Source organism: Cololabis saira, chromosome 22, assembly GCF_033807715.1.
Source record: "Cololabis saira isolate AMF1-May2022 chromosome 22, fColSai1.1, whole genome shotgun sequence".
In the NCBI taxonomy this organism is placed as follows: Eukaryota; Metazoa; Chordata; class Actinopteri; order Beloniformes; family Belonidae; genus Cololabis; species Cololabis saira.
This window is the reverse complement of record NC_084608.1, coordinates 31,028,341-31,050,500: the sequence shown is the minus strand read 5'-3', so window position 1 is coordinate 31,050,500 and position 22,160 is coordinate 31,028,341. Positions and strand designations below refer to the sequence as shown.

Below are 22,160 nucleotides of genomic sequence, written 5' to 3'. Positions count from 1 at the left end.
AGGGATGGGTCATTTAAATGTCCGGACACGAAAATAAAATAATTCATTCATTCAATTCATTCACATGATTTACTTAGGCACTGAAATAACATAAAGTGTGATCAAAATGTTGTCATTCAGCTTTATTGGAAGACGTTTCGCAACCAGGCCACAGGCCAAGGAGTGAATGTGAGGTAGCTGTCGATGTGTGGCCGTGTGACGGACTGGTCACCTGTCCATGAAATATTCCCGGGTTTCATCCAAACAGAGCTGGAATATCTGCTCCCTGTGACCCCTCATGGGAATAAGTGGCTGTAGAAGGATGGATGGTGTTTATTCTCCAAGCTCATCCAGACAAACGCTCCAAAAGTGATGTGAAGGATGACGTTTCTCTCTGCTGATGGGTGATGACCCACAAATACTGCCAAGGCAAATCCAGGCTTGTTGCAGTATTTTTAGTGGCTAAGTCAGTCACCTGATCTAAGTGTTTTCAGTTACTGAAGACTTAAAAATAAAGGCAAAAAGGCCAAGAAGCAAGCAGCAACTTAAGGTAGCTGCAGCGAAGGCCTGGAAAGTCAACATAATCAACTTTCTCGTGATTGGCCACAACACAGAAGCACTTTAGAGGTCAGCACCACGTCGGTGGATGTTGCCTGCGCTTTTGTAGTAATCTGTTCCTTAAACAGGTTACTGCAGAAAGAAAGCACTAACGTTTGTCTACAAATGTTGACCTGATCATCTTAAATTTCTCCCCTCTTTAATCTGGTTTTCCATTTGTCGGCATCTGAGCGTCATGACGACGGAAAACAAGCAGATGTCAAACGCTCCAAATGCTAAAACCAAACATTTCCGTCAATCCTTTACACGCTCACGTCAAGGTCAGACCAGCGTCTCTGCGTCACACACGTGGGTATCTGTGGGTATCTGCCCATCTGAAAGTCATTTCTCACCGTGCCGCAGTTTCTCACGTCAGATCTGTTTTGTTGTCGGTGCAGCAGCTTCTTCTGCAGTTGCACTAAGTGATAGCTACTATAATGACAGAAAAAAGAAAATCTCAATCCCCCATCGCTTTCACTCCACTCCTGCTGCATCATTTAATCGTCCTGGTTCTGCTTCTGCCAGCACATTCTCCTCTGCATGTGCAGGGCTCCATGGAGGGAGGGCAAGTCCGCATCAGCATGTTATGAGAGAGTTTCTGGCGTTTGTGCATGAGGCTGATACGCTACGTCAAAAAAGGAGGCAAGTTTTCACCAAGGCAGACAATCCAGGGATTAAAGCATGAAGTGAATGCTTGTATTACATGTGCACTGCGCATATGGGAGCATCTGCAAGCGTGCACCGTACTTGCACGCTTCACAGTGACAAGACGACAACCAGTCAATGATCATAAATCCACCTGCGTGGCAAGTGAAGCCGCTGCGGAGGAGCTGAAAAGTGCAGTTGAGGGAATGACCACTAGGGGCCGGGTCTGAATGAGGCCCCGTTTACACGTAGCAAAAACGGTGGCGTTTTCATGCGTTTTGGCCGTTCGTTTACATGAAAACGAAGCTCAAAGTCTCCAAAAACGATAATTTCTGAAAACTCAGGCCAAAGCGGAGATTTTCAAAAACTCAGTTTTCACGTTTGCTTGTAAACGGAGGGAAACTGACATTTAGGCTTCAGAACGTCACATTATGTGACAGAAACGTCACCAGCATCATGTGTGCGACCTGTGTTTACAATTTGTTTGGCCATCGTCAATATTGTATGTATGACCGGAGCAGGAGCTTGGTTCGCATTGCCGGCAGTAAGTCGGACTTGTTCCCGGTGCGTGTTGGACTCCGGCAGGGCTGCCCTTTGTCACCGGTTCTGTTCATTATTTTTATGGACTGAATTTCTAGGCGCAGCCAAGTGCCGGAGGGGGTACGGTTCGGGAGCCACTTGATTTCATCTCTGCTTTTTGCAGATGATGTGGTCTTGTTGGCTCCCTCGAGCCAGGACCTTCAGCATGCACTGGGGCGGTTTGCAGCCCAGTGTGAAGCAGCTGGGATTAGAATTAGCACCTCTAAGTCTGGGGCCATGGTTCTCGACCGGAAAAAGGTGGCTTGCACCCTCCAGGTCGGGGGAGAGTTCCTGCCTCAGGTGGAGGGGTTTAAGTATCTTGGGGTCTTGTTCACAAGTGAGGGGAGAACGAAGCGCGAGATCGACAGGCGGATCGGTGCGGCGGCCGCAGTAATGCGGTCATTGTATCGGTCCGTCATGGTGAAGAGGGAGCTGGGTCGAAAGGCAAAGCTCTCGATTTATCGGTCGATCTATGTTCCCACCCTCACCTATGGTCATGAACTCTGGGTCATGACCGAAAGAACGGGATCGCGGATACAAGCGGCCGAAATGAGTTTCCTCCGCAGGGTGGCTGGATGCTCCCTTAGAGATAGGGTGAGGAGTTCGGTCACCCGGGAGGAGCTCGGAGTCGAGCCGCTGCTCCTCCACATCGAGAGGAGCCAGCTGAGGTGGCTTGGGCACCTGTACCGGATCCTCCTGGACGCCTCCCTAGGGAGGTGTTCCGGGCATGTCCCACCGGGAGGAGGCCCCGAGGAAGACCCAGGACACGCTGGAGTGACTACGTCACTCGGCTGGCCTGGGAACGCCTTGGAGTCCCCCCGGAAGAGCTGGAGGAAGTGTCCGGGGAGAGGGAAGTCTGGGGATCCCTGCTCCGACTCCGATTTATGGTTCCGCGTTACACCAACGCAGAGCCTACGGCGTAGGCTACGCGGCGACGCGCACCGTACGTAGGCTACGCCGTCGATTTAACGCGGAACCATATTATTCAGGCTTCACACGTGTCATTTGTTGACGTTTTTTTTCAGGATTCTGATTGGCTAGCATGACTTTATCTTCTCATTACACTGCCCCCTGCAGGTTTGGCTGCTCATAGTACCTTAACAGCGTATTTATGCAGGTTCGTGTAAACGATGGAATTTTTCAAAACGTAGAGGGGAAAATATCCGTTTATGTGTAAACGTGGCCTGAGAGTCACCTTCCAGCGCCCCCCCCCCCCCCCCCTTTCTTCAAATAAACACCATGTGAGCCCATGACGGCCTCACAGATCATGCATTCCTGCACATCTCACCAGTTAAGTCTGTTAAACGTATGCATGCTTGGGGTGTGGTTGTATTTTATGAGAGTCAGCGGCATTTCAGACGAAAGGTGTCAAACAATAGCTGTCGTTATTAAAGATAGTGTCCACATTTGGCCATTTTGTCATCTGAGCTGCAAATAAAGACTACCGTATTTTCCGCACTATAAGGCGCACCTTCAATGAATGACGTATTTTAAAACTTTTTCCATATATAAGGTGCACCGCATTATAAGGCGCACTAAATATATGGTAAAATAGCCTACTATAGTGGCTGGGGTTGAGTTACGTATCTACTTGATGGAGCTGCGCTACAGGAAATGCTACAAAATCCTACAGCAAATGTACAAAAAAAACAAGAAGAAAAATACTGTATGTCAAATTTTATTAACAAAATAAAAACCAGCTTTGCTCCGTCTCCTCAAAGTCTCCATTATGCGAGTCAGCGTCGCTGCTGTCGTCTTGAACGTCTGTGACGATTCCTGACGTTTTTAGCGCCATTACTTCGGCGACACCAACTACATTACCAGAGTTGGGTAGTAACAAGTTACATTTACTCCGTTACATTTGCTTGAGTAAATTTTGGGAAATTTTGTATTTTTAGGAGTAGTTTTGAATCACTATACTTTTACTTTTACTTGAGTAGATTTGTGAAGAAGAAACTGTTCCTCTTACTCCGCTACATTAGGCTACGTTGAGCTGTTACTTTTCTTTTATCCCTTTTATCCGCGTACACGTCAATCTCATGACATCACTGAGTGATTCTTTGGGAAAAATGTTTGTTTTTGCATGTTTTGTCACATTTACACAGACTCAAACACACACAGAGTTTCTATGAGTTCATGGGCTTGTTCTAGTTCTGCCTGGTTAAAAAAGAAAAGTACAAAGGCTTGAAATTTTGTGCTACTGCTTATTTTGTTTTTTTATTCTGATATTATTTTATTTATTTTATTATTTATTAAAGTACTAAAGTACTTTACTTTAAGATTATTTTAATTTAAGATATTTTTTATTAATTTTAATTAATTTTATTATTTTATTGTTTTAATTTGCCTGAAGATGATAATTTTGTACTTTTGTCTGTATGAATGGTTGCGTTAAAAAAATTAATCAGACGTTACTCAACAGTTACTCAGTACTTGAGTAGTTTTTTCACCAAGTACTCTTTTACTTTTACTCAAGTAATTATTTGGATGACTACTTTTTACTTCTACTTGAGTCATATTATTCTGAAGTAACAGTACTTTTACTTGAGTACAATTTTTGGCTCCTCTACCCAGCTCTGTACATTACCCACAATCCCCCTGACTACAGTAACAGAAATTACCGTAATGATCATATATAAGGCGCACTGCATTATAAGGCACACCGCCGGTTTTTGAGAAAATTAAAGGCTTTTAGGTGCGCCTTATAGTGCAGAAAAGGCGGTATTTTAAAAATAATATGGCTTTTCGGGCAGCTTATAGTGAAATCTCGCTGTCGGTGTAGCTCCTTTATTCCGCCTCGCAGCGCTGTGAGCATGACGCAGTATTGCAGTTTGTTGCGTGGCTTTACCGCCTTTGCAATACGACGTAGGAAACTAGCTACGAGACGGACTCTGGTGCCTGGAAAAGCTACTAGCTGCATCCGGTCGTCGTCTTCCTCGTGGTGAAGGTCCGTCCTGCAGCTGCAGTAATGTCTCCAACCCCAGCAGCAACGGGGGAGAGTAAGCCCAGCGTCTCTCCGCGTCTCCCACGCTTATCCAGCGCTGTGTTGACCGCAGACACGAGGGAAATGTTTCTGACAGAGGATTGAGAAGCAGTGGAAAGTCTTCAGATTGTGGAACGCCATAATCCTTTGTGAGGCACACACTCCGAGGGGAGTTGTAAGCCCTTGTCAGTGACTGAACGCACAAAGTGGAGGCAGAAGTGGAAAGTTCTGCTATTGATTAGCCGGGCTGGCTATGGTTGGTGCTTGCATATAATAAAGCAGCTACAGTCACAAAGGATATTCATTGGTTTATGAGGCTTTGATTTGTACTAGATGTCAATAAGGACATTTATTCAAGCATTTCTCATAACCTGCAAACCGGCAATGTTGACATTATTTTGGTGATTGAACACAAGTGAAACAGCATCCAAAAGCAGCAGCATTACTCTCATAGGTAAGTTTATTTGTATAGCACAATACAACAGAATGTAATTCAAAGTGACATTACATTCAAAAGAACAATTAAAGCCTGTATGTTAAGTAAATATAATGAAATATGTTAGTTAAGTTTGATTGACATACCCATAGACGGCGGTAATTTTATTTTATTTTATTTTTTTATTCACTTAGTTGTTTTTTTTTAGTTTTTTTTTATTTATGTTATTTGTGAATTTATTTCTTGGAAAACGGGGCAGATTAGATAAGATTCTTCTTCTTTCTGCTCCCTTTTCATTCACAATTTATGAACATTTGTATTTGTATTTGTATTGAATTGTTTGTTTTATTTTTTGAATGAAATAAAGAATAAAAAATGAAAAAAAATGAAAAAATTGAGAAAAAAAAGTGCTTTACATCGACATTAAAAGCAGCAAGACACAATTAAACAGTAAATAACAAATACAATGAAATAAAATAAGAAAAGAGGTAAAATAATAAAAAGCACAAGTTGTTAAAAATAAGGGCAGTAGAATACAGCAGGTAAGTATTTAATTTAAGAGTACGCTTCAGTAAACAGTAATGTTTTTAGGCCCGATTTGAAGGAGCTGACATCCTTTGACTCACTGGAAGCCAGTGTAGTGATTTCATGACCGGTGTAATGTGGTCCAGTTTCCTGGTGTTCCTCATAGATGGAAACCCCAACACCCCAAAAGATACTTTACCTTGGGTACTTTTGGATAAGCATTAAAGCCTATACAGCCACGTTGCTGTTCACAGATCTGGGATCAGTATGAACCCCTACAAGGGAAGAGGACTGCCTGGATCTCAGCGTGTCTCAGATAATTCATTAAAGAAGGAAAAAGAAAGGTCACCACTAACTAGAAATCCTCGGACATTAAATATTTAGAGCGTAGTCTGACTCATTATTATGGAGATTGGGATTTCCTGTCCCACAACACCACATTTGCACCATCTGCTCTGAGTTTTTTTTTTTTTTTTTTTTTTAATGCATCAAAATTAACATACAGGGAAGTTGGAATCAGCAAAGACTGTGTGTACATCATGCCAGTGAAATAACAACAAATAGCAAAAACATAAAACATTTGGAAGTACACTCATATATCAATGCAATTAGTAACTTAATATCAATATCTTAATACAGAGAGGACACATTAGTTACATTAGTATAACATTCAGGGGTTTCCATCTTTAACATTGTTGAGGTGTACAAGTATAGATTTACATTTATGATTCTTCATATTCTTTATGGATGTGATAAGGCTTTCAATCTCGAAGAGAAAAAGACTAATGTTGGGGATGATGTGGCAAATTTTTGTTCATAAATATGGAACTTCCCCATCAAAAGTACAAAGTTAGTGACAGACTCAGGGACAGCTTCTTCCCCAAAGCTGTGAACTTTCTTAACCAGTAAAACTACCTCATACTGTGCAATATTTTCCATTTTCTATCCATAATGTTCCAATATTTCCTACTTATCTATGTGCAATATTCTTCTATCCATTGAAGTGCAATATTCTTCCACTCATTCATGTACATTTTTACCCTCCCATCCACTCTCTTTTTTATAGTATATATATATATATATATATATATATATATATATATATATATATATATATATATATATATATATATATATATATATATATATTTATGTTTCCTGTTTTTCATTTTGTTGAGTACTTCTTTACATAGTCTTTGCATGTGTGCACTTTTACGGAGCTGCTGCCTAATCTCATTGTACCAGTATAATGATAATAAAGGCTTTCTATTCTATTCTATTTCTATTCATAGTCAATATTCTTCAGGCCATCACTTTGATAAAAAGTAACTATATCTTTCAGAGAGAAGGTATCATTTCTATGTACAAAATTAAATATATATGACGCTACCTCTTTCCAAAAGGCTGAGGTTTTGGTACATTCATAAAACAAGTGAACAATAGTCTCCTCTTGCTGTCCACAAAACGAACACATACCTGTCAATATCTAAAGATGTTGATATTATCGAGTTAACAGGATAAATTCCATGTACAATTTTGAAATGAACTTCTCTCATTTTATTTGTTTTAATATTTTTATTAGAGGGTAAGGCACAGTAGAACAGGAATACAAAAAAAAAAGATATACAGTCTACCTCCTAGGATGTTTTTTTTTATTCAAGAACACTCCGACAGGTTATTGAAACTTTGGTATTATCACACCTTGACTACTGCTCAGCTATCTGGTCAAGTGCAGCGAAAAAAAAATATAAACAAACTTCAGATAGTGCAGAACAGAGCAGCTCGCCTTGCACTCGGGTGTTCTATGAGAAAGGGTGTTGGCCAAATGCATTGTGATCTTGCATGGATGAAAGTTAGAGGACAGATTAACACACAATTTACTAACATTATTCAGGAATATAACTGTGTCGAAACAACCAAACTGCCTGTACTCAAAAATAACCTTTTCCCAAAACAGACATGAGCACAGGACAAGACAAGTTAGCTGGGGTCATGTTTCTATTCCATTACCGAGATCAAATGCAATGAAAAGAACTTGTATGTACAGGGCCGTCTCACAGTGGAACAGGTTGCCATATACCATAACTAGGGGGGGGTTAATGGAGTGATGTAATTGTAATTACTTATGTACTTAGTTATGTATTCATACATTAAAAAAATGTAAAGTACTATAGGAAGTATATGTATAATTGTGCTTTTATACGAATGTATTTTAATTTTCATGGACCCCAGGAAGACTAGTTGGCGTTTTGCGTCCGCTAATGGGAAAAATTATTTTAAGTAATATTTAAGTATTAAAGCAACACAGTATAAATTAAAAAGTAGATGAATAAAAGGGGGAGAAAAAAAACCCCAAAAAACATCTGTAATCTGAAAGGTAAAGACCATGTTTTCTTCCAATCAATATCTTCAATAATGGATCTCCAGTGAAACTTTCCTCCTGCACCATCTGCTCCGAGTGCGTGACGCATCTGGGCAGGACGCTGCGTCACGCTGCGCTCGCCTCGCCGTACGTAAAGGCTGATTTATGGTTCCGCGTTACAACAACGCAGAAGCTACGCCGTAGCCTCTGCGTCGATTCCTGGTTCTGCGAAACTGAAAAAAACGGGAAAGCTGGAGTTTACGTGGTGCACGTGAAGGCACCAAGAGAGAAAAGGAGAGAGAGATTTGTTCATCAGCGTTTTTCTGTGACCGCCTGCTCTGCCTCCTCCTCTGTCGTGTCACTGGACAGGGGAAAAAAAAGAAAAAAGAGGAAGGAATATGGTTCGGCGTGACGCTCCTCCCGTCTGCGCGCTGCTCTAGCGGGTCTGCGGTGCGAGCAGGAGGCAGAAACCAGCTCTGTGTACCTGAGAATCCCCTCCAGCCTGCAGGATCACCACCAGGACACATAAATGGGTGAGATGCGGCTCCCCCACCACCTCTAACGCCTCCAGCTCCTGCGCGCATCTGGATGGGACGGGAATGGACGCTCGGTCCAGATGCGCGCAGGGTTCAGGCTGCCTCGCCCCCTTTAATAACCTCCTAACGTCCCCTACCATGCACGGCAGGACCTGATCGGAGGGATTTGGGTTTGTTTTTTTTTGTTGGGGGGGCGTTTGGTGTTGAATTGGAGGCGCTTTCACTTAAAGCCTAAATTATTGTCCGCGTTAAATCGACGCAGAGCCTTTACGCGCGGCGCGGCCGCGAGGGCGCATCTCGAGTCGCATTGATGAGTTGCAGATGTTGACACGTTTACATTCACTTTTTTTTTTTTTTTCTTGCCCATCTGCCTATTGTGCTGCTGCGGTGTCGGGTTTGGGTGGGTGGAAACAGGCCCGGCTCCACAATCTCCCACGGCTCTGCCGCTTTGTTGGCCGCGACGCTGCGATCACAACTGGAGCCGCACATTGCGTGGTCCGGGAATCAATTAAGTGCTATGTAAATGCGCTGATTGCCACCACACTGCAAAAACTCCAAATATTACCAGGACTCTTTGTCTTATTTTTTAGTTAAAATGTCTAATTTTTAGTCAAAAAATCTCATTACACTTAAAACAAGAGTCATTACCAGAAAAATAACTTGTTATTTGACAATTTTTACCTGTTTCAAGTAAATTTTCACTTGAAATAAGTAAAAAAATCTTCCACTGGCAGATTTTTCTACTTATTTTAAGTGATAATCTACTTGAAACAGGTAAAAATTGTTGTTTTTTCCAGTGATGAGTCTTGTTTTAAGTGTAATGAGATTTTTTTTTTACTAAAAATGAGACATTTTAACTAGAAATAACACAAATATTCTTGTTAAGACTTTAAGTTTTTTACTCATCACTGGAAAAAACAACAATTTTCACCTGTTTCAAGTAGATTTTCACTTAAAATAAGTAGAAAAATCTGCCAGTGGAAGATTTTTTTACTTATTTCAAGTAAAAATGTACTTGAAACAGGTGAAAATTGTCAAATAACAAGTTATTTTTCTGGTAATTACTCTTGTTTTAAGTGTAATGAGATTTTTTTGACTAAAAATTATACATTTTAACTAGAAATAAGACAAATATTCTTGTTAAGACTTTGAGTTTTTGCAGGGCATACCCTGCAGGGTTAGGGCTTTAACTTCCCTCTTTTTGTTTCATGCGACTGTCTGAATCCAAAGTGTCACATTTCTCTGAACACGTGACATAAAATGAATGTCTAATCGGTTAATTGAATGATCTTTATGGTTGTTCATTTAAACCAAAAGGTATACAATTGGTGGGATTGTCTTAATATAGCCTGTTCTGTTAATGTGGTGAGCCTGCTCTGCATTCCTTCACACATCTCTGTGTCTGCATGCTAGAAGTAAACAAACAGTGCATATCTAACCTCAGGGGAAACATCTCACACACAATCACACGCACATTATTATACACCATGCCAGAGCTGATTACCAGTGGGGGGACGCAGGCGAGCTGTGAAGGCATTCGGAGGCACTAAACTGCTCATGTTTCATATTAAAAGTTGCCATCATTTAATTAAGAGCAAAGTTGCTTGTAAAAATGTGCAGCTGAATGACCTTTCAGTCTAATTATGCTTTATGTGTGTATGGCTGTGGAGTTGTGCAGAAAAGGACAGGCGTCTGTTTAAAGTCACTCTATGTAGTACTACGAATTCTGACCACAAGGACGAAAAAAACTCTACTGTGTTGACAAATAACCACTGACGATTGTGTGGGGACGCTCCGGCACATCTTGTACCACAATTCCTCTGAGGTTTTAATGTTTGTGCTGTGTTTTGCTTCTAATACCACAGAGTTATGGTATGACTCATCAACCATCAGTGGATTTCCATGACACTTTTTTCCAAAACGAAAGCAAAAATTTGCGATAAAGGTACCACTGCGGAGGGCCGGTGTTTCTGTCACATCCAGTGATGTCGAAGACGTGCAAATGCGAAGAAAGTGTTTCCATCACACTTTTGCGATTAACTGGATTTTCAGAACGTCTGAAAAACCGCCTTGTGAAAGCATTAAAGGCACTTCCATTTAGGAATGGGCGATATTTTACCGTTCACGATATACCGTCAAAAAAATTCCCCAGGATAGAATTTGTCATCTTGTGGTAAAAACGATAAATTCCTGTTGATGACGTTTTTGTGTAAAGCCGGATTTATGGTTCTGCGTTAAATCCATGCACAACCTACATGTATGGGAAGGAAGGAAGGAAGGAAGGAAGGAAGGAAGGAAGGAAGGAAGGAAGGAAGGAAGGAAGGAAGGAAGAAAGGAAGGAAGGAAGGAAGGAAGGAAGGAAGGAAGGAAGAAAGGAAGGAAGAAAGGAAGGAAGGAAGGAAGGAAGGAAGGAAGGATATGAGCCAGAAAGAAAGAAAGAAAGAAAGAAAGAAAGAAAGAAAGAAAGAAATGAGCCTGAAAGAAAGAAAGAAAGAAAGAAAGAAAGAAAGAAAGAAAGAAAGAAAGAAAGAAAGAAAGAAAGAAAGAAAGAAAGAAAGAAAGAAAGAAATGCGGAAGGCAGATTTGAGAGCGAGGAGCTCGAGTCATTCCAGTTTTGCAGTACAGGTGTAACTCATTTAATTGGTTTTTATCAATTCAATTTAATTGGTGTAGTTTAGTAGTATTTAGTATCTTTTAGAGCAGTGTTTTGGGGCTCCAAAGACTGAATGTGGTGATAGATTTATAGTTACAAAGGTTGAATTGGTATTTTTTTTTTTTTATCGTCAATTTTATCGTTATCAGGATAGATGCCAGAAATTATCGTGATACATTTTTTAGTCCATACCGCCCATCCCTACTTCCATTACAGGATTTTGTTTGTGATATTTGTATTTGCGCAAATTTAGGGGTTGTGAAAACGCGACTCATGTCTCGGCAGTTGCGTTCATAGTGGCAGGTTTGTGAGGGGTCAATGACAACGTTATGTGGAGTGGAAATTAAGAGGCTGGATAATCCCACTCTGACGTGGGTCTGTGATGTCACAGTACCCTCTATCCAAACATGAGTCGTCTTCTTGGCTGCATTGTACTTCCTTCTACGTGTTTTCTGTCGTTTTCAGCGTCAGTTGCTGCAATTTCAGTTCAGTTTCAGTCGTTCGCTCCGTAACTGTGTCTGAGCACCTTTATGGAAGTAAAACAAAAGGAAGCTCAGCAGTGTAACAAAGAAAGAGCTGCAGAAAAAACCTGCACCATCTGGTGGTCGGCGTTGGAATTACAGAGCGACACAAATAACTGACACGTATGAATCCCAAATACTGGGCTGAATGGGTCATTGTTGCACAGTAGCTTAAGGGTGCGTCCCAATACTCCCCCTCGCCCTCGTTTTCATCCCTCCCCCTAAATTTTGCGCGTTCCCGTGAAGGTAGTGGTGTCCCAATTCCTCTTTTCACCTAGGGGGAGGGGGCATAACGAGGGCTAGAGGCTGAAAATAGCCCCTTCACAGCGAGGGATTTCACATGCTGACTTCGCGAGCGAGGGGGTATAAAAATTTCCCAGAATGCTTTTCGTCGTCATTTGCGGACTGAATAAAAAAAAAAACATTTCGGACATTTCTTAGTGAATAAATCAATATTTTGAGTTAGTTTCTGCATAAAATGCGTTTTGATTACATTTCTAGCGACAAATCTATATTTTACTTTCATAATATTCACTCAGTGAATGTACATTTCCCTTTTTTGTCCGTTGTTCGCGAAAATTGCGCCGGAGTAAAGGCTGTTAGGTTACGCCGTAGGCTACGTAAGCTACGCCGTAGGCTACGTAAGCTATGGCATATTAACAGCGCTACAGCTGAAATTAAAACATCTTTTGGCTCTCAGCTTCCTGATCAGGGTAGGGATGAAAACGAGGGGTAGGGGGAGTATTGGGACAGGCACCTGGGCCAAGTGTCCTAGATCTCAAATGCCCTAAAATCTGCCCCTTCTTTTTTAGGGGGTAGGGAAGAAAAGAAGGGCAAGTGAAGAAAAGTAGGGGGAGAATTGAGATTGGGCCTAAATCCTGCACAGCACTGGATCAAAATAGCGTGTTGTGTTGACTTTGTGACCCAAACTGCCTTTACTTTTGGTATTATTATGATCTTTTCATGTTAAAAAATAGTGTAAGTGCGTGATACAGCTATAGGCTCATAACTTTGCTCTTCTTCTTTAAATGTGTTGCAAACATGAACCGTACTTCTCTGTAATTACCTTTTTATAATGAGAACATTTTAAGCCTGAATCTTTTTTTGGAGAGGATTCACAGTTATTGAATCAGTCGGTGCGGCGTGTGAAACTTTAATAAAACAAGAAACTCATGTTCTTGTTCGAGAAACCGGACCAAATGGGCTCGACCTCTGCTTGTAGATTGCGTTCATGCGCGTGAGTGTGATTGAAGTGAAAATGAAATGTTACACAAGCATCAGGCATTTTAACCGTGACCTTTCACCTCTTACATCTAACAGCAAACTGCTGATTTCAAGAAGTGACTTTTTGCAGAAAAGTACTTCACGTTAATGTGCAGGAAAAAGTCTTAATCGATGCTTCTACAGTCTATTCAAATTATGTTTCCATTAGGAATGAGCGATATTTTACCGTTCACGATAAACCGTCAAAAAAATTCCCACGGTAAGAATTTGTCATCTCACGGTAAAAATGATAAATTCCCGTTGATGATGTTTTTGTGTAAAGCCGGATTTATGGTTCTGCGTTAAATCCACGCACAACGTACGTGAAGGAAGGAAGGAAGGAAGGAAGGAAGGAAGGAAGGGAGAAAAGAGGAAGGGAAGAAGGAAGGAAGGGAAAAAAGAAGGAAGGAAGGAAGGAAGGAAGGAAGGAAGGAAGGAAGGAAGGAAGGAAGGAAGGAAGGAAGGAAGGAAGGAAGGAAGGAAGGGAGAAAAGAGGAAGGGAAGAAGGAAGGAAGGGAAAAAAGAAGGAAGGAAGGAAAGAAGGAAGGAAGGAAGGAAGGAAGGAAGGAAGGAAGGAAGGGAGAAAAGAGGAAGGGAAGAAGGAAGGAAGGGAAAAAAGAAGGAAGGAAGGAAGGAAGGAAGGGAGAAAAGAGGAAGGGGAGAAGGAAGCAGAGAGCAGGAGGAAAGAAGGAAGGAAGGAAGGAAGGAAGGAAGGAAGGAAGGAAGGAAGGAAGGGAGAAAAGAGGAAGGGAAGAAGGAAGGAAGGGAAAAAAGAAGGAAGGAAGGAAGGAAGGAAGGAAGGAAGGAAGGAAGGAAGGGAGAAAAGAGGAAGGGAAGAAGGAAGGAAGGGAAAAAAGAAGGAAGGAAGGAAGGAAGGAAGGAAGGAAACAAGGAAACAAGGAAAGGAGGAAGGAAGGGAGAAAAGAGGAAGGGGAGAAGGAAGCAGAGAGCAGGAGGAAAGAAGGAAGGAAGGAAGGAAGGAAGGAAGGAAGGAAGGAAGGAAGGAAGGGAGAAAAGAGGAAGGGAAGAAGGAAGCAGAGAGCAGGAGGAAAGAAGGAAGGAAGGAAGGAAGGAAGGAAGGGAGAAAAGAGGAAGGGAAAAAAGAAGGAAGGAAGGAAGGAAGGAAGGAAGGAAGGAAGGAAGGAAGGAAGGAAGGAAGAAAACAAGGAAAGGAGGAAGGAAGGGAGAAAAGAGGAAGGGAAGAAGGAAGCAGAGAGCAGGAGGAAAGAAGGAAGGAAGGAAGGAAGGAAGGAAGGGAGAAAAGAGGAAGGGAAAAAAGAAGGAAGGAAGGAAGGAAGGAAGGAAGGGAGAAAAGAGGAAGGGAAGAAGGAAGGAGAGAGCAGGAGGAAGGGAAGAAGGAAGGAGAGAGCAGGAGGAAATAAGGAAGGAAGGGAAAAAAGAAGGAAGGAAGGAAATGAGCCTGAAAGAAAGAAAGAAAGAAAGAAAGAAAGAAAGAAAGAAAGAAAGAAAGAAAGAAAGAAAGAAAGAAAGGATAAATTCCCGTTGATGACGTTTTTGTGTAACAAACATGGCGGATCTGAGAGTGAGATAGATTTATAGTTACAAAGGTGGAGTTGAATTGGTATTTTTTTTATCGTCATTTTTATCATTATTGGGATAAATGCCAGAAATGATCGTGATACATTTTTTAGTCCATACCGCCCATCCCTAGTTTCCATTAATCATTTCTGAAAAACTACTTTCTCGGCCCTCCGTGCCAGCGTCGGCTGTCATCGCCGACACTGAAAAGCTTTTCTTTGGCTGATTGTCACAAAGATTTCTGGGAAATAACGCACAGGATTAGAGAACACACAATGTAACCTAAGGGAAATACAGTTGGCTTCGCCGCAGGAGTCGCTCTCTCGGCGTTGGAACAATGGCCAATGAATGGTTGGAATTCTCCTTGAATGTGGGAGAATCTGCTGAAGTCTGTGATCCGATCCACAGTTGGAGTGGGTGGCTTTGACTCCCAGTGGGCTCCGGTCCAGCTCCGATGTTTCAGCGGCAGAAACACACAGCTGCTCTTGACATCATTCACGAAAGCAGCACTGAATCTCCCTCGCAGCTAAACACAGGTCTGCTGCAAAACCGCTGAAATGTCAGCGGCGCTCCGGCCGTACGAGCAGCTTCCCCTTATCTAAACTAGCTGCAGCTGTTCAGCGGACGCTGCGAGCTCATCGCACTTCCCTTCCTTCACTTTGGCTTTTGCTTTGTCTGTTTTCATGTTTCCCGTCTTCTCTTTTCTGTCTTTCATTCCTTACGCAAGCGCGTGTGGACCAACCACTTGCTTGAGAATTTAAACAAGAAAAGGCTTCAGTCATCTATTCATTCTCTGAAATGTTGTAAATTCTCAACAACTATGAAATGGAACTCCAGGGGGGGAAAGAAATGTGGATACTTTTTCAGTGTGTGAAGTCTGAACGGATCAGAAACTCTGATGTAACTCAGTCCTGTCAGTTTGAGCATTTATGAAATCAAATGTGCTCTGGGATTTTTCACATAATACAAACTGGACACATTGTTCACATACTGCATACTATTTATATCAACTATTTTTTAAATTTTATTTATTTATTTCTTTTATGTAGACTTGATACTTTCATTGAGGCGCTGCATCTATCTATCTATCTATCTATCTATCTATCTATCTATCTATCTATCTATCTATCTATCTATCTATCTATCTATCTATCTATCTATCTATCTATCTATCTATCTATCTATCTATCTATCTATCTATCTATTAGGGATGGGCGGTATGGACTAAAAAATGTATCACGATCATTTCTGGCATTTATCCCGATAACGATAAAAATGACGATAAAAAAAATACCAATTCAACTCCACCTTTTTAACTATAAATCTATCTCTCTCTCAGATCCACCATGTTTGTTACACAAAAACATCATCAACGGGAATTTATCTTTCTTTCCTTCCTTCCTTCCTTCCTTCCTTCCTTCCTTCCTTCCTTCCTTCCTTCCTTCCTTCCTTCCTTCCTTCCTTCCTTCCTTCCTTCCTTCCTTCCTTCCTTCCTTCCTTCCTTCCTTCCTTCCTTCCTTCCTTCCTTCCTTCTTTTTTCCCTTCCTTCTCCCCTTTCCTTCCTTCCTTCCTTCCTTCCTTCCTTCCTTCCTTCCTTCCTTCCTTCCTTCCTCCCTCCCTCCCTCCCTCCCTCCCTCCCTCCCTCCCTCCCTCCCTCCCTCCTTCCTCCCTCCCTCCCTCCCTCCCTCCCTCCCTCCCTCCCTCCCTTCCTTCCTTCCTTCCTTCCTTCCTTCCTTCCTTCCTTCCTTCCTTCCTTCCTTCCTTCCTTCCTTCCTTCCTTCCTTCCTTTTTCCCTTCCTTCTTTCCTCCTGCTCCCTCCTTCCTTCTTGCCTTCCTCTTTTCTCCTTCCTTCCTTCCTTCCTTCCTTCCTTCCTTCCTTCCTTCCTTCCTTCCTTCCTTCCTTCCTTCCTTCCTTCCTTCCTTCCTTCCTTCCTTCCTTCCTTCCTTCCTCCCTCCCTCCCTCGCTCCCTTCCTTCCTTCCTTCCTTCCTTCCTTCCTTCCTTCCTTCTCCCCTTTCCTTCCTTCCTTCCTTCCTTCCTTCCTTCCTTCCTTCCTTCCTTCCTTCCTTCCTTCCTTCCTTCCTTCCTTCCTTCCTCCCTCCCTCCCTCCCTCCCTCCCTCCCTCCCTCCCTCCCTCCCTTCCTTCCTTCCTTCCTTCCTTCCTTCCTTCCTTCCTTCCTTCCTTCCTTCCTCCCTCCCTTGCTTCCTTCCTTGCTTCCTTATCTATCATCTACTACATTAGGATTGAGTTACATCAGAGGTTTTGATTTGTTAGTCGCGTCAGTCGGTGCTTGTTTTACCAAATGTCGTATCCAGTACGTGAACAGTTTGTCCAGTTTGTCGTATGTGAAAAATACCTGATTGTTCAAGTATGCAAATACTACACACTGTATCCCATCATGCGCTGGACCCACTAGCGGAGCAGGCGGGGGGGCGGGGGGGAGGCCGCCCCGGGCCCACTGCTCCGTGGGGGCCCACACCGAAGAGGAAAAAAAAGTGTTCTGAATAAAATAAGGAAAGTTGGACTATATAATAATTGCGTTCATAAGGATAAAGTTGTTTAAAAAATAAAAATGAAAGAAATAGTCCCATTTCCCCGTGTGTGTCTGCCTGTCATGCACAGGTACGTGCTCGCATGTTGTCTGTTTACTTTTATGCCTGAATTATGGTTCCGCGTTACACCAACGCAGCACCCTACGCCGTAGGGTGCTGCGTACGGCGCGCGTCGCCGCGTACCTTACGCCGTAGCTCTGCGTTGGTGTAACGCGGAACCATAAATCAGCCTTTGGCCAGTTGTCGCATCAGAAGTAGCAGGAAAGTCATGCTGAGTTTCAGCAGGCTGATGGAAATATGTTTTGATGTGGTTTTCTGCCACCGCTGGATGAAACCATCATTAGTAAGCTGTCATAATATAACATTGTCATAATGCTGGATATATGGCCTTTCCTATATTGTTTGTTGCTGTTTGACCGCCGTGTCGCTCGGTCATTGTGTTAAATACATGTCGTCGCACATTGTAGTCTGTTGTCGTGTAGGTTGAAAACGTGTGTCTGAATTGTGCTACTCGGCGAATCCGACATCTATGGAAGCCCATTTCCGCCGGTAAAAGAACAAAAAATAAGAAGAAAACTTAGCCTTAAAAATAAAAATATCCCCAAATAAGTCCCCCAATAAGTCATGAGAAAAAAAAGTCGAAATTATGAGATAGAAAGTCATAATTATGAGATAAAAAGTTGACATTCTGAGTTTTTATGTCATAATTATGACTTACCGTGGGGATATTTTTATTTTTAAGGCTAAGATTTCATCTTATTTTTTTCTTTTACTGGCGGAAATAAGCTTCCATAGACATCACTGGATGTCATTTGATTTTTATTTCCAGTTTGATAGTTATATCTTAAAGTCCGCCCCTGAGTGGACCATTACAGATATTGACAGCTTTTATTGCAGCGTACTACCTACTGACTGTACCTGTATTGGTATGCAGTATATTGTACACTGTATTGTACGTGCAGCATACAATATGCAGCCTTGAAAATGATCTTTGTCTGTGGTATCCCAACTTAACATCACGCTGCGTTTGCTGTTTGAACGACAGATTTAAGAGATAAACCCCCTGCAGAGGAAGGCGGAGTGAGTTTGGTTGACTTCATCTTTAATTCAGTTGAACATGTGAAAAAGGTCGCTGCCGTACCGGCTCAGTCCTTGAAGTAGCACATCACAGACATTTCATTAAGACCTCAGGAAATTGCGATAACTTTAAGAAGAAAAACAAACGTTGGTTGCGGTGATGCCTAACGCTGGGTGAGGCTTCAGGTTGTTGAAATGTGGTTTCTCTTCTAGTTTCTCTGTCACTTCCCTCCAGGGTGAACTTTGAGGTCAGTTTCACGATTAACTACGGAGTCTGGTCCATTAAGATGAATTATACACCTCAATAATCAGCTTTTGCTCCATTTCCCGCCATCACCGGGTCTTCTGACCACTACAGTCCAGGTCCCGCGAACAGTTTCATGAGCTCTGTAGCAGCAATTTGATTGGCCGATGCTTCAGTTGACGCCTGAAAACTTCTGATGCAATAAACGGACCCAGAGTGGAGTTTAGCAACGCTTGGCGTCACAGCGTTCAACAGCCAGTGGACGGGACCGTGCACATGTCAATCAGGGGTTAAGAGGACCTAATCCAGGGGATATTTAAAAGTGATCCCTACTTTTATGTTGCTTTTTATGTTACAAAATAGTAGACTTGTAGTCAAGATAGGGCTGGGCGATATGGACCAAAAGTCATATCTTGATATTTTCTAGCTAAATGGCGATACTCGATATATATCGATATTTTTTCTGTGCCATAATTGGGGTTTCCCCCAAAGCATTATTGCATAGCATCTCTGTTAGCTTCATTTTTTCTGAGGCAAACCCTTAAAAAAACAGTCAGTTTTAATACAAAGCCTCGTGCCAAATGTCACACAGGTTCCTTTATTAACAGAGGTCTGCACAATATCAAAATGTATAAAACAAATGAAATAAAAATAAACTGCCTGCATATATAGAATAAAAATGCTTGAATAAAATAAAACAAATATCCCTTTCCTGCATAACAATTAAATTAAAATACACTGTGCAATTAATACAATGTAGACAGTAACAGGCAGACTTTTCCACTGAAGTTGACAGTTGCAAATAACAAAACATTTGTGCAAATCTCAAATAAAACATTCAAGTCACAACATAAGCTATATCAAAATCATAAAAAAAAAAATCTTTAAAAAAAAAAATCGATATAAACGATATTGTCTCGTACCATATCGCGTTTGAAAATATATCGATATATATTAAAATCTCGATATATCGCCCAGCCCTAAGTCAAGACCACCTAAACTGAGACCAAGACACTACCAAGACCAGAGAGTATCAAGACCAAGACAAGGCCAAGACTAGTTCAGCTCAAGACCGAGACCCAAAACAAACCTAGTTATTTCATCATCTTGTGTGAGTTGTAGAACATCAGCACCATTCTGGTTCAGCTGCTTAGTTTCCATATGAGCTTGTATTCAACTGGAGAACAATAACACAGAGAAGTGGATGATGATGTTGAACTCACTATAAATGTTTTCATCAATCAGCATCATCCAAGACTACGTTCACACTGCAGTTCCCAAGTGACCCAAATCCGATTTTTTGCTCATATGTGACTCAGATCTGATTTGTTTATGACAGTGTGAACAGCACAAGTCACATGGAATCTGATCTTTTCAAATCAGATTCAGGTCGCTTCCATATGTGGTTCTAAATCGGATACAGGTCTGATGTTTTACAATGCGACCTCAGTGTGAACAGCCAGGTCGGAATTAATGCGACTTTGACGTCACTTGAGAGCGACCGTTGTCATAATACTGCGCTGGCGGGGGCGGGAGTCACTCGGAAGAGATCGGAAAAGGTCAAGACAAACATGGAGGATAGCGGCGACAGAGCTAGTCAGTTGATCAAGATGTTCATCACATCATGATCCCACCACTCCTGACTCCGAGTCTGCATCCACACACACCTCTCTACGGACGAGGCAGCCATCGCTCCACAAAAAGCCATTATTAAAAATGCGGCTTTCTTTCTCCTCCTTCTCCTCTTCATTAACACTTTCTCACAGTTTCGTCGGCTTCCACCACACAACAACTTCAAAATATACCCATGTACGCTCACTTCTGTTGCCTCCATGTTTACCGCCGTATGACGGCGTGCTGCGTGTGACGTCTTTGTTATTGTTCCTATGCGCATGCGGGTCAGTTCAGGGCCGCGATGCGTTCACACTCCAGTCTGATATAGGACACATTTTAAAAGATAATGTGAACAGGCTCACAAAAAAATCGGATTTGGGAACAAATCGGAATTGAGCATTAAGGCCTGCAGTGTGAACGTAGTCCAAGACATCAGATATGTGTGGCGACTGCACTACCGCTATTTCTACACTATTGGAGGATTGACTCCAGTGCTTTTAAGGATTGACACTAGGGATGGGCGGTATGGACTAAAAAATGTATCCTGATAATTTTGGCATTTATCCCAATAACGATAAAAATTACGATAAAAAAAATACCAATTCAACTCCACCTTTGTAACTATAAATCTATCACCACATTCAGTCTTTGGAGCCAAATCCCTGCTCTAAAAGATACTAAATACTACTAAACTACACCAATTAAATTTAATTGATTAAAGATCCCTGTTCCGCCATGTTTGTTACACAAAAACGTATCAACGGGAATTTATTCTTCTTTCTTTCTTTCTTTCTTTCTTTCTTTCTTTCTTTCTTTCTTTCTTTCTTTCTTTCTTTCTTTCTTTCTTTCTTTCTTTCTTTCTTTCTTTCTTTCTTTCTTTCTTTCTTTCTTTCTTTCTTTCTTTCTTTCTTTATCCCTTCCTTCCTTCCATAAATCAGTTTTACACAAAAACGTCATCAACGAGAATTTATCGTTTTTACCGTGAGATGACAAATTCTTACCGTGGGGAATTTTTTTGACGGTTTTTTGACACGACTACTAACTAGTCCCAAAGTCCTCTAGCAGAATAACCAGCCTCCAACATCCCCTCCACCTCAGAAAAGTCTAATGAATATTAAATGTTACTGATTTAAATAGTACTTCATTTGTAGATAAAACGTGAATTTCAAATATTAAAGATACACAGAATTATCGACTTGAAATTGCATTATTTACCATTATAGTAGCCAAATTACACTGAAGAACTGGTGATCACAAGATTCTGTCACCTTGGTGCAATGGCATCTCAATTATGCGATTACAAAACATGGAGATACTGAGAGACCCGAGACCGAGACAACAAAAAAGTGTTCTCGAGACCTACAAGTCTACAAAATAGTAACAAATCGAGGCCAAGTTCTCCTTGAGTCTAATTAGTGATTAATAAATTGCTCCTCTTATTTTAGTGCACTGAATTATTGAAACCCTGCGAAGATGCAAAGGAGTCATGCTGAGTATGTTTGTGGGAATGTGATGAAGCAAATAGTTTTTCTTATTGCAAAATTGCAAGGTCAAAGATTTGAAAAAGTAAAGTCTAAATGAAATATTTTCTGTGAGAAGCTGCTGCTTTTTCTTTAGTTGTTGCGGTTACAGCTGAAACTGCAGCCAAACCTGGGATAATTCTGTCTCCTGGATCCTCAGGTTTTAATGACTGTCAGCAGATGGTTGTTTTATCATGGAAAGGTGTCATGTGTTGGTTGGAAAAGGCTCATCTAAGCTTATATTTCTCTCTGATGGGACTGAAATTGCTGAATGTATTTTAATTCACCGTCGGAGTCCTCACACCCCATAATTTAGACTTTTTGACACCTCTTAATGTGCCAGCGTGGTACAGTTAAGCTGGTGTCCGCCTCATATTTTCTCTCTGCAGGTACAAATTTAAGCTGTTATAATCATTTTTTTTCCTTTTAAGAGTGATGTAACGCACTTCAATGATTTATTCATTTGGTCAAAAGTAAAACTGGATGATAGGAAAAATATAAAAAGCAGTTATTTTGTACTATGGCTCTTAAATCC

At 41.6% G+C, this 22,160-nt stretch overlaps 1 protein-coding gene across 1 annotated transcript in view; it reads left to right on the top strand.

Moving 5' to 3' along the window:
- The first annotated feature begins 8,502 nt into the window (after window positions 1–8,502).
- The window catches only part of sh3kbp1 (SH3-domain kinase binding protein 1), a 108,991-nt gene continuing 95,333 nt past the window's right edge, over window positions 8,503–22,160 (top strand). The window contains exon 1 of the mRNA XM_061713115.1: window positions 8,503–8,639. Within this exon, the coding sequence (XP_061569099.1) occupies window positions 8,636–8,639 (4 nt within the window). The 5' untranslated portion in view covers window positions 8,503–8,635. The remainder of the gene's footprint in view (window positions 8,640–22,160) is intronic.